Source organism: Netta rufina (genome assembly GCF_964035555.1).
Source record: "Netta rufina genome assembly, chromosome: 3".
Taxonomy (NCBI): Eukaryota; Metazoa; Chordata; class Aves; order Anseriformes; family Anatidae; genus Netta; species Netta rufina.
The window spans coordinates 72,051,927-72,064,545 of NC_140125.1; the positions used below are offsets into that span (position 1 = coordinate 72,051,927).

The following is a 12,619-nucleotide window of genomic DNA, read 5'->3' on the forward strand; positions in this document are numbered from 1 at the left end:
GTACCCTCCTAGATAAAGCAAAGCAACGCCCAAATGCCGTTTGGCAAAATCAGACACACTGTTGTTATGTGGAGTGGATACAAATCTAAACAACATTTACATATTTTGTAACTCATCAGTGGTCAGAAACGAGTTTGTTCAAGCCTTTAACCAATCATTATGATAGATCACTTATGGAATCTGCAAGTAATTACTAGCAAAATGTAGTCAAGAATCCAGGAGCTTACTACAACTATGCGAAGAGGTGGTACTCATTTTAAAAATGGAAGACTGCATTATTGACTCTCTCCTTTGAATTTGGCAACTGTATTGCACTCCACTGTAATTTTGGTAACCTGTCAGTGATGTAGCAGTTAACGAAGGAGAACTGAAATGTGTCATCCTCTTTCAAGTCTCTGGAGCATTTTGATGTACAGTGTAAACAAACATTTGCATCAAGTATGTCTGCCTTCTGAACTCTTTGTCTGTCCAGTAGACAGATCATATTAAAAATAATAGAAGTGGTTCTAGCCAAACGTGGTGGGTGATCACCATGTATTAAAACAGACTCTTCTGTACATGTCATTATCAAGTTCTTGGGTTTCAAATGCTTGTTTCATACTGGAAGGATCAGCTTTCTGTAGGAAAATGTATTTGTGACAGAGACTGTTGTAAAACAGCCAAATGTGTCAGTTCTGTGCTTCTTGAAGTTCTTAAAGCTTCTGAAACTTATTCTAGCCCTACAACTTGTCACATTTCAATAGTAGTGCAGAGATGTGTCTATCTGCAAGTCATTTGCTGGTGCTTTCTTTTTCAGAGGCTTCTTAACCTGAGGAGAAGAGGAAAATGGGTTGCTTTGCTCAGTGGTTTAGTAGCAAACCTGAATACAGAGAGTAAAAATTTAGATGGAAATGGTCATATTATACTGTTCATTTTTCATGATTTAACAGAAGTTTGAACTAATTATTCTAGATACCAGTGTCACCTGTCATATTTACTTTGTGGCTTTTTTTTGGCAGTCTCAGTTTTAATTCCTCCCCACCATTTGCTGGTCCCACAACTTTCCCCATTACTTTTCTGTGATATTTCTATACAAGATGCACGTTTTTTTTTGTTTGTTTGTTCAGAAGCTCAGTATCCTTGCTTCATTATGCTTGCTTTGCATGCTCCAACTAATTGTGTTGCAGATGGAAGAGTGTTCTTCCTTCTTGAATTTGCTATGTGTTCTGTTCCCTGAACATATTACAAAAACAACTGTGGGTGTGGCTTGGAGTCATGTTGTAAATACTCATTTTTAATGAGCAACTCTGTGAAATAGCTAAATGTAGATATACATGGGAACCAGCTCCATATAATACAGAACATGGGAAGAACTGCAAGTTGGAGAACTCTAAGCTGACCTTGCACTCCTTGCTGTGGGGAATGCTTCTATAAAAGTGTTACTGCTGAATCTTAAAAAATGCCCAGAGTGGAAGGTGTGGTTGAAAACTGGAGGATTTCCTTTTCTGTCTCTGTGCTTTCTTTTTAAGTAGGTTATTTCTGAACTATTGAATATGGCTCAAGGGTTGCTGTCTGACCAGTTTTCTATCACGGAAGGCAGGTGCTGAGGGTTCAGAGACACTGGGACATAATCATAGTTCATGTTGGGCTTTTTGCCTGTGATGATGCTTAATAGTCTAACTTGCATTAACCTTTGATGGTGGGATTAGTCTACTCTGATTTTGGAGTAAGCTAAAAGGCCTCTTTGGCATTTTCCACAAACTAATAACATGCACGCAAACAGGAGCATAGCTCTGCTGCTATGTGATAACCTGGGCTGCTGCTGAGATGATAATGCTACATTAGCATCACCATTATCTGAGCCCTTAACCGTCTGAAGGAAGGTCAAAGAGGAATTTAAGTAATGTCTAGAAATTGACATTAGATTTTTCCTGGTAAAGACATAACCTGCTGCTGTGTGCATATGGAGCCACCTCTGCTTTGACATGGCCTGTTTCCATGCCTGAGGCCAGCTGTGAGTCTGAGACCTTGCTTCACGTTGGGTGTTCCTGATCTGTTGATGTGTTTCAAGCATGCCGAAAACATGCCAGCAATAAAGAGCTCTTCTGGCTATGCCATTGGATTTACTCAGTTGTGACTGGAAGACTTGTGAGAAAGAAATGACTCTGCCACTCCCTATCTATGACTGTAAATTGTGACACCAGGACACTCCAGCTTAATTAATTTTACCCTGAGGGATTTCAAACCCTTACCTCCCAACTTCCAAGTAAGGGCCTTAATTGTGAGAAGCTGTTTCCAATCCACTACAGATACTTGCCACACAGAAGAGAATCCCAGGTTCATTATCCAGAAGTTATCCAGTTAAAATGGATTGATTCAGTGATACAGGGAGTTTCATGTGGGTAGGATCCTTTTGAAACCAGAAGCATTTTGACAGAAAGGGAGGAGAATCATCACCCTTGAGCCATTGGGAAGATTCAGATGTTTTTGCCTGAGTCATAAATTTCACCTCAGAAGTATGAATCTTGAAGCTTTTGTTTAGTGAGAGATTTTTATAGTAGGCTAAGCCAGTATTAGTTAAAAATGAAAACTGCAATAGGCAGTGTTGACAAGGCTGTCATCGTTTGAAACTGTAGAAATCGGTATTAGTTTACTGTGTGTTCAGATCTGAAGATGAAAATTCTTACAATGAATGGAGGTTAGTGCAATGGGAGAGGGATATTGCGTTAATTTAAATATGGTTTAAAATACAATTAAGATATGCAAGAATTGATCACGGAGACATTTGTATGTGTCACGATAAGGAAGTCTTATGTTGAATGGAAGAAGACTACTTGTGTGTTTCGTATAAGGTCTTTTTGTGGCATTTTTGTTTGTTTCCTTTAAGTAATCTACTGAAGAGCAAAAATATTTTTCAGGGTCTTTGAGCTGACACAATCGAGCAGAAAACTCTAATATAAAAGGGTTGCGTGGAGAAATGAAGTTCACAGTCACCGTTTGGACTTCTAACATCCTATAGAAATGCTCATCTTCTTTTTACAGGAGCTGTCTGAGCCGTGCATAGCTCTTTTTGAAAAGGTGCATTTCCAAGGAAAGAAAATCGAATTCAGTACAGAAATCTTAAATCTGCGGTTCCTGGGATATAATCCTCTAATAGCTTCAGTTCAAGTCCTTGGTGGCATGTAAGTTCAAAACCACATCTTGATTCTTTAGAATTATGTGCTTACTCAATAGAAAAAATACACGTGTTAGAGACCAAGGCAAATAAAATAAGATAATGTGCTCAGTGCACATCATACTTACAGAAACTTATTCTCTTCCTGTTTCTACAACGTAATTACTCACAAGAAAATGCCCTGTGCTTTTCTAAGAAGCTGCAATGAATTTGAATAAAGCTCACAATGAAACTGGTCCTATCTCTCCTGCTATATTATAAAAGGTAGTTTGTATAGGCAGCAACCTTAAAACGAACTCCTGTGCTCTTGGTTTACGTCTTGATCATACCAAATCATGCAGTTCATGATCTGTATCCTACATTCAAAATGTAGGTTCAAGATGTTTTAATAAGCTTTGTATTCATTCTTTTTCCTAGATGTTATGGACACAGATACAATCAGATCATGACCTGCCCTTTTTGGCATTAGTAACTCCTCATTAGTATATCCTTTCACTTCAGGAACTGGGTCAAACTTTTGGATATACATTTATCAGTTAAATTCATAAGCTATTTTTAAGCAGATTTGTTCTCTGAATTTACTCCAGAAGATCATGTTAAGAAAACTAATCTGTGATGGTTAAAAACTGTCTGGAAGTATTTTGAAAACTATTCTGCTAGCTTCTTCTAGTAACTCAGCAGTTTTGTTAAATTTCTTTTCTTGTGTTTTTCTGATGCAAGCCTTTACCTCCAGGATACTTGCTGTAAGTTTTTTTCTAACTTGAAGAATCATGCTTCTTTTTTAAATGATATGTCCGTGTTGCTTTGCATTTCAATGTGTTCTTTTGAAGAGGTAAATTTCTGAAGCATATGTATGAGATGCTGTTGAACAGCTTAATACCGCCCTCAAGTGGATAGTTCAAACCAGGTCTTTAGCACAAACCATTCTGCCCATCTGGATAAATGGGTCAAGGATTTCCTTAGCTCATTGAACGGAAGTTTGAAACCTAAAGGTCTTGAGAAAAGCTGTGCAGAAGATACACGTGCTATATCTTTGAGTATCCTGAGATTTTTGCATCTCTCACCATAACCACGATGTAGCTGATTCTCACTTTCTATAAGGGGAAATAACATGAAGCCAAGTATCAGGTTGTTTCTTTGCCAAGAACATGGTTATTATGGTTCCAGGTAATGGAGTGGTGGATTGTGTAGGTTTCCTGTCCAGCGAATGTAGAAGTCTTTTCTGGTTGATCACTGTGATCATTGTGAAGGTACAGACTATGATATAAAAATTCTGATTTCATTGTAGTAGTGTCAGCTGCTGGTCCGAATCACAGGACAGCTTAGGTTGGAAAGGACCTCTGGAGTTTATCTGGCTTTCGAGTGTACTTGTTCCTAATGTGTCTCCCCATTTTAAGAGGGTCTTCTTAGTGAAGAGAGATCCATTTATAATTCTCTTACTTTCACATATGGGGATAGATGTGTAGCAGGCCATGAAAAAGCTCCAAAATTAAGGTGAGCGTGTTCCTGAAAACATGAAATTTCAAATCACTGTTCTTCCTTTAAGACAAGAAAATGTTTTGTTTTCATTCAACTTGTAATTTTTAAATAACAAGACTTTAAAATGTGAAATCCTGTATACCCATCTTAATGCTGTTGATCTAAATCAGAACACAATTTTATTATTTATGGGTCATTGGCTTAAGTACTTAAAAACTACTATCTTGTGAGTCAGATTTCTGTTATATCTATTTATTGATTCTAAAGCAGGATTTGGCAGCAAAAGCATTGTGTTTTTTGTTCTTTTTTTTTTTTTTTTCCCCTCATAGATGGATAATCTATGAGCATAGTAATTACAGGGGGCGTCAGATGTTTTTATCACCAAGTGAAATTCCGGATTGGTATAAACTGAGTGGCTGTCATCAGATAGGTTCTCTGAGACCTTTACTGCAGGTGAGTGGGCTCTGAAGGGAAGTTGTGAAGTACCAATTTATATTGGGTAATGGAGTGGTGGGATATTATGCAGATGAAAGCAACATTAAAATCTTGATGCATGTCACAAGCTTCATCAATGCCAGTTGTATACAGAAATCACTCTACAGTTTCATTTTAGTAAAAGTTATTTGAATATGCTACATGGTTTTGCATTTCTACTGCTTAAACTGTTCATTAAACGTGGTCTAAACCAAAATATTGAAGACAGCATGTAAGGTTTGGCTAAAGAATTTGAACTAACAAATAAATCAAACAAATAATGGATATAACTACTTCATAAAAATTATTTCAAGTTGCTTTATAATTAACTCCCAAACTGGTCACTGGTATACTGTCTGTACTATCTACGTTATTTTCGGAGCAACAAGAAAACTGGTCAATAATATTGGATTACTTCAAGTAGCAGTGATAAGATGTTGATTTAGGGGATGAAAAGTCCTTCTGTGCTTACTATGTAGCAGAATAATTTGCAAATCTCATGCAAAACCTCTCATGTTGTTATTTTTGTGTTGCTCTCTAAATAGAGACCATGTGATTTGGTCCAAATGCTGTGGCAGTCCTCTGAGCTTTAACATTAGAAGTTCTTGCTGGGCTGTATTTTTTTGAGGAGACAACTTTTTATAACTCACAGATTATTTACACTGGTAAGAAAGGCATTTGCTTACTGTCAGAGAGTTGTCTTTGTATAGCCGTAAGCAGAGTTAGGAATAATGTATTTTGACTGCCCTGGCTGAGAGCTTGTCTAAACAGAAATGTGAATATGAAACAAGCCGCAGCATGAATGTGCACTGTAATAGCTGCTGCCAGTGACATAAGCAGCACTGCACAAGTGCACCCTTTGTGAAGCATCTATCTATACTAGAATTTAACACAGTAAAGTCGGTGCTGTTCTGAATTCAAAACTTTCTTAGCCTTCCACTGTGTATAGGCAAGCTTAAAACTAAGTGTCTGAGCAGAATATAAAATCTTGACTTGTCTTAAGTAAGGGTAATAAATAAAATCCTCAAATAAATTAGTAATAAGAGTAAAAAAGTAAATAAGTAATAAATAATAAAATTCTCAAACAGAAAAGTTAAGCTTTGTGAAAGACACTCACCAGGTTTAGAACTGAGTAGCAACTGCTCTGAAGTTAACCAGAGCAGGATGTGTTCTGCACTAAAGAGATTGTGGTTAGAGTTCTGGTTTTGTTTATTTATTCACTTTCTCTGCAGAAACGTGTGTACTTCAGGCTCCGTAACAAGGAAACGGGGAAATTTGTGTCAACGGATGGAAATTTAGACAACCTGAATCTTCTCAGAATACAGGTTGCCGAAGATACAGACTCGGAAGATCAAATCTGGGTTTATCAGGATGGATTCATAAGATGCCGGGTAGGGTTCAATTTCAATATGAATTATCTCTTTTGCTCTTCAGTAGCAGGACTCACCGAATTCAGTTGTTATTATATTGTCTTAATTTTTCTAAGAATTCTAGCTATAGAACTTTTTTTTTTTTTTAATGGAGTTTTTGGTTGTTCTTGTTGGTTTGGTATGTTTTTTTTTTTATTTTGATTTTCATCGATCTCTGGCTTTTTCAGGTGACATAAACTTGTTGTATGACACCTTTGCTTGATGTAATAGAAATTCTGAGACTTTAGTTGTGATTTACCCTAAAGAACTGTAGTTTTATAAACACAGTCAACACTGGAAGATCATTGTGCTTTTCACAAGCTCCTTCTACTTTCTCCACGGTGAAAATATCACAAAAAATATCAAAGCTAGGGAGACCTTTTAAAATGCAGAACCTTCCTGATAATCAATTGAACTACACGTAGCTGCAGGTGTACTTTGTGGTGGGTAGATTAGTCTGCTGTAGGTTATATCCTCTTCTGTATTCAGCAAGCTTAAAGATCAAATCCTACTTTTTCCCCTCCGTTGCTCGTAATTCCATATTTGTCAAATTCCACCCTTTTTCCATTCCTCCATGCAAGTTTCCAAATGAGGTCCTACTTTTCTCACAGTCCATAAAACTAATCATGTGTGAATTGTCATTGAGGTGAGCAGAGGTATTTGCAGTTCATAATGTTTAAGCATGAACAGTCCTAGGTAGGGATGCAGGCCAAAGAAAATTAAGTTACTTTAATACTGTTAAACAGCTTGACTGCAAAGAATCATGTGAACTTTTTCTATAGGATTGTATAACTTCAAAGGAGAGGTTTATAACCACGTCATCTATGCTGGAGGGGAGAATCTTGCTGTTAATAAGCGAAGGCATTGTTTGGACATGTTTACAGGACACAGGCAGTGGTGAAAGGGATTTATGCAGACAGTGAAATGGTGCTCAGTAAGCTAAAAGCTTTAATATCACACACAAAACTTCTGTCGTGACGGTCTCTCTCAAACATGTTGTTGGAAATAGTATATTCATATCACAACAGTGTGATAGTACATGATTATGGATAAATGCTCTTTGGTTTCTTTTCACTGTCAATGTAGTCCATAGCATAATTTTGCTGTGCACAGAAAATGCACAGCGCGTGCTGTTTGGCAGTCCTGTTAGCTGAGTATGGAGTGTAGGATGACAATGTTGATCTTAAATCACTGAACTCGTTATGGAGCTCTGCCATCTCTCAATTGAGTGGCAGAAAAATCTTTGTATTTTGCACAAACAGGTGGTTTTCACTGCATTTCAGAAAAAAATAAGCTTATGGATGGGTAGGTGCGTGCACACAGGCAGACATAGCTCATTGGAAGAGCTTCTGCCTTTGCCTGTAAGTTAGGTCATCTTACTGACTCAGGGTCACTGTATCAACTTGAGGTGTGCCTGACATTTTTAGGTAGGTGAGATAACCAAGCAGGATATCAAAATCATTCCTCTCGTTTGTCAGAATCAGATACAAATAGCAGGGAAGAACTTGGGTCTCCTCAGTCGAGATGAGTCTTAGAGATGTATGAAGCAGGCACCTCATGAACCTTTGTAAGGTGCATGCTTTGAGTCCTCCACATCCTGGTAGAAAAAAAATTAGTTAGTGATGAGAACTAAATTGACCAACATTATAGCTGTATTTCAATTCTGGGTTGTGACAGGAGGAAGTTCTACAATCTCAAAACTGTGTATTTAATAATTTAGGGTCATACTGACGATGGCACTTGGATGTTTAAAACTGCTGCTAAAGTCAATACAGAAGTTAAAAGAAGGCTCGTGGTGATGTATTGAAAATCAGTTCCCACAAAATAATTCACTACAATTTACTGCTAATACAGCCTTGACATTCTTGTCAAGTAACCTTGATTTTTGCCAGTTTTTTTTTTTTTAACCAATAAAGAAATTTGCAGAGTTCTGACATCCAGTAGTACAGATGCCTAGGAAAAGAATCACAGAATAGAGAACAAAATACCACTGTGATGTACTGTGAAATCCAGACACTTCATACCGTGCCCAGTTTTGTCCTTTCTTTACCTCAAAATGTTATTGCAGAACTAGAAAAGACTAAAGAAAAATGACAACAACAACAAAAAAAAATCAAAGGAGGTGGATTGCCTCCATGTGAGGAAGAGACTAAGTAGGTATGACTACACGTAGTGTGGACAAGCCATCCCCTAAAATAAGGGGCGGTGCAGCAAGGAGACCATCAAATAAAGCCTGTAGCTGTGTATCAAAGATATGATTTTTTTATAGTAGTAGCAAAGATGTGGAACTATTTGCTACAGAAAGGTTATGATACAGAAGAGTGTACATGTAAAAGGGTTACATTGATCTCAGTAAGTAGTGAGTAACAAACTCATACATGGGGCAGAAAATGTCCAGATATTAAGGATACCGGCTCTGCATGGAAAAGTCCCTGGGCTAGAAATTGCTGCAGACAGAGAGAATATAGCAGGAATATGCAGCATACAAGAACAGAGTGAATGTAATCTTCCATAGCATCTGTTATTGGCCACTGCTAGAGGCAGGTGCTAATTGCACCTTTTGATCTGATACAACATGGTTATTTTAATATTCTTATGTAGTGGAGAGTGTCAGCAGAAACAGGAACAAAAGGAAAAATAAATAGTCTGGAGTTTAGGGGAAAAATGCATTCCTTTAGGGGAAAGTAGGTCTTACATTCTGTTCTCGCCTGCTTACGTCCCTCCCTCCTATCTGATTAAAAACCAGTGGATATTAGAAGTAAGGGCTTTTGAGTAATTGCTGTTGCCTTTCTGGTTATATAGATGGCAGAGGATTGCTGCTTGACAATTGTTGGAAATCTTATAACTCCTGGCTCTAAACTCGGTCTGTCATTTGAGCGGAATGAGGACAAACAGTATTGGCATATTAGTCCTGATGGCAGGATTTACAGCAAGATGAAGCCGAAGCTGGTTTTAGATATCAAAGGTAAGCAAATGTGTTATCTCATTACATTGTGTCTTAATTACATGGTGTTTACAGTGGGATAGGCACTAAACGTGCCTATAAATTAAGGATGGTGTTAGAGCTACTTTAATCTAGAATCAGAGAAGACCCGATTAGCTAGTCTGACCTCCTGAATTATACAGGCCCTAGGACTTCATCTCATTTTTCCTACACAGAGTTTAGTAACTCACAGTACTTGCTTATCTTGTATTCCTGGTGTCCACTCAGTGTAGATACCCTCAGCTAATTTTACTTGGCACTGGGCGATGTGAATATAATTAAATTATTTAAAAATGCTGAAGCTAGGTTTCTCTTACCTAGCTTTTCATTAACTTTAATTTGTGCAGAGCAAATTTTCTTACATAGTAGTTGGAGATGCAATAGCCAAGGGATATTAGGAAAGCAAAGGCAGGCTTGTACGCTGATGTGATTAGATGCAAAAAGTTTTTTTGTTTGTTTGTTAATGGCTATACCTTTATTGTCAACATCAGATTCTGTTGTAGCAGCCTAATTCTGTGCATGTTTTACTGTAGCTGTTGTCACAGCAATTTGTTTCGTGTAGATACTGCTTCTGAACTGCGTTGGCTTTCATAATTGCATAGGTCTGATAAAGCAGCAAATGGAATGATTAGCAAAATTGTGATTAGATGTTCCTACATAACTCTGCATTTTGGGGATATTAAGCATATAGCTATTAATTCTTTAGTAATTTAAGAAGTAATTTTGGATTGATGCTGTGACACATTAGCTATAACAATTGCAAAAGAAACAAACACAACAACAACAACAACAACAACAACAAAGACAATTCCCAGTCAACAGTCAGCACTTTGGGACTAACAGGGACGGGACTGGCAGAACTGTGAGGTAAGGGCTATGTGATGTCTGACCGTGATACAACACTGGCACTAATACTCATAAATTCGCTTTACTGCCATATAAAGCTAGTGACAATTAACTTAAAATTTATCAGAAAGACCCTGAGAGGAGACAAAGGAGAGTCTTTTTTTTTAAAGTCAGTTCTGAGTTGCTCCAAAAAGTAGGAGCACTGCTGCACCAACTTGTCTTCAGTTAATCATGTTAAAAGCACGTTACATATTCTGCACTAATTGAAGGACTTCGCCATGGGTAGGTCTGATGACAAAAGTTCAGATGCATTCAGCAGAATTATGTAGGATCATAATTTTGCTAATCTATTCCATTTAGCTTTTATGTGAGAAAATGTAGTAGGAACTTCATCTGTTTCTGCCAGTTTTGCTGATCCGTTCTTGACCACAAACTGAGCTTTGACGAATTCTTCAGCAAATGAACGTGCTCGACCGTGCGTTACCAATGCCACCTTGTGGATACCCGGCATCGTGCAGTGCCTTGCCCAGAGCACGGCTCCATCAAAGGAACCCGGCGCTCCGCTGAAAGAAATCTTATCTTTTCCCTTTATTACCTGTTTATAGTCTACCAGATACTGCTTACAACGGACTGTTTGCCCTGGCAGTGATAACTGAGCTACATGACTAACGTTATTTTTTTTTATAGCTGCTGGTTAAAGTTTTTTCCTGTTCCCGAAGAGCTTTCAAATGTTTCTGCCGTGTATCTCCACTGTTGTTTAATACTTGGTTGGTGATGGGAAGGAGGCAAATCATGTTGCTGTTAACCTTCTCAGAGACGCTTGATGATCTGGGATGGTGATGATTTTGGAATCCTCCCCCAGATTCCTAAAGGGGAGATCAGCTACGGTGCCTGAGGTGGCATTTCCGTCGTACAGAAGAGCTGCTATTAAATGTGCTTGACCAAGTAGGACTCAGTACTTAGCATACGTCTCTGGGATCTGCTGTAATCTGTATTTGTGATGCTCAGAGCAGCCTTTCAGCTGCCGGGCACATCTTTTGCTCATTCTGGGAAGGGGAGACTGGAGGAAGGCATGGGAGAGGAGGTGCAGAAGGAAGGAGGGTGTCCATGGGAGCATCCTGGTGCTCTGTGTAGGCAGCTGCTTCAGCTCTTCTACAGGAACAAGTTTGGCATTGCATAAAGTGAGTAAGCTAAGCCCATCGAAGAAATGTAAGCATTTTGCAGTCAGGTACACTCAGCTACCAGTGGGAACAGCTGGACATCGGGTGATGGGCTGTGTACAGCAACTTGTGATGCGGCTGGTCAAAATACAGGGTTACAGTGGTTACGCATAAATAAGTATCAGGCCTCATCCCTTGGCTTATTTTGTATTTATTTTTTGTATGGTTTTGCTCAAGCTGTTAACAGCAGGACTACTTCTGTAGTGTAAACATCACCTTGAGAGCAAAGTGACAGCTGTTGTGGGGAAACCGAACTTTGACTTCTGGGAAGTGGCCATTGTAACAGAGTTAGACCTGACAGTATTCGTGTTTTCTTCAGCCTGAACAGGAAAGGAAGCGCTGACTTACTGAAGGGGGGTGGAGAGGAGCAGGCAGGCCTCCCTGTTTCAAAAGAAATGCCAAAAGCAGGCGGTGATGAAAATGAGTTTGTCTTTACAGTGCCTTGGGGAGAGGGAGAAACTGTCTGCATCAGCACTTAGAGCAGCCCTGAAACCAAGAGTAGGAGCTGCCTCTGATTTCACAGACTGTGCTCTTTGCATTTTCCTTCGCAGGGGGCTCGCAGTACGATCGCGATCACGTCGTCGTCAACACAGTCAACGAAGAAAGGCTGACGCAGTGCTGGGAACCACTCATCGTGTAACTCCAGACAAGCAGCGGCGACGTGCAGATCGGGCGCTATTCTGGACGCTAGCATCGGCACTGCCATCCTGGAAGGATGCAGGATCAACAACGAGAGCTCTGTCTTTTCTTTGCAGTTAAAAAGAGCAAGCAACAGAATGACTTCACACCTCGCTAGCTATCATTATTAACCCCATGAAAGCTTGAGTATCTCTCGGCCTTTTTGTAATCGTCACAGTGCAAAGGGAGATAGGGAATGGTGGCGTGCCTCAGGCCAGCGTGGATGAACTAGAGGTGGGAGAGACCCCACAGTTACAATCATGTCAGGGAGTAGCTAATCCAGAATAGTCAAGAAGTGTAATTTTAAATTATTTTTTAAAGTTTCTTTTTTAACTGAGAGAAGGGCTAAAAACATTAATTAAAGCTTATTTTATAA

General features: G+C 38.9%; 1 protein-coding gene across 1 annotated transcript in view; it reads left to right on the forward strand.

Moving 5' to 3' along the window:
• CRYBG1 (crystallin beta-gamma domain containing 1) overlaps positions 1 to 12,205 on the forward strand; it is a gene marked incomplete at both ends in the record, with an annotated part of 60,928 nt that extends 48,723 nt beyond the window's left edge. The window contains 5 exons of the mRNA XM_084284862.1: positions 3,022 to 3,161; positions 4,963 to 5,086; positions 6,340 to 6,498; positions 9,319 to 9,481; positions 12,117 to 12,205. Of these exons, the coding sequence (XP_084140988.1) occupies positions 3,022 to 3,161; positions 4,963 to 5,086; positions 6,340 to 6,498; positions 9,319 to 9,481; positions 12,117 to 12,205 (675 nt within the window). The remainder of the gene's footprint in view (positions 1 to 3,021; positions 3,162 to 4,962; positions 5,087 to 6,339; positions 6,499 to 9,318; positions 9,482 to 12,116) is intronic.
• Positions 12,206 to 12,619: the final 414 nt, after the last annotated feature.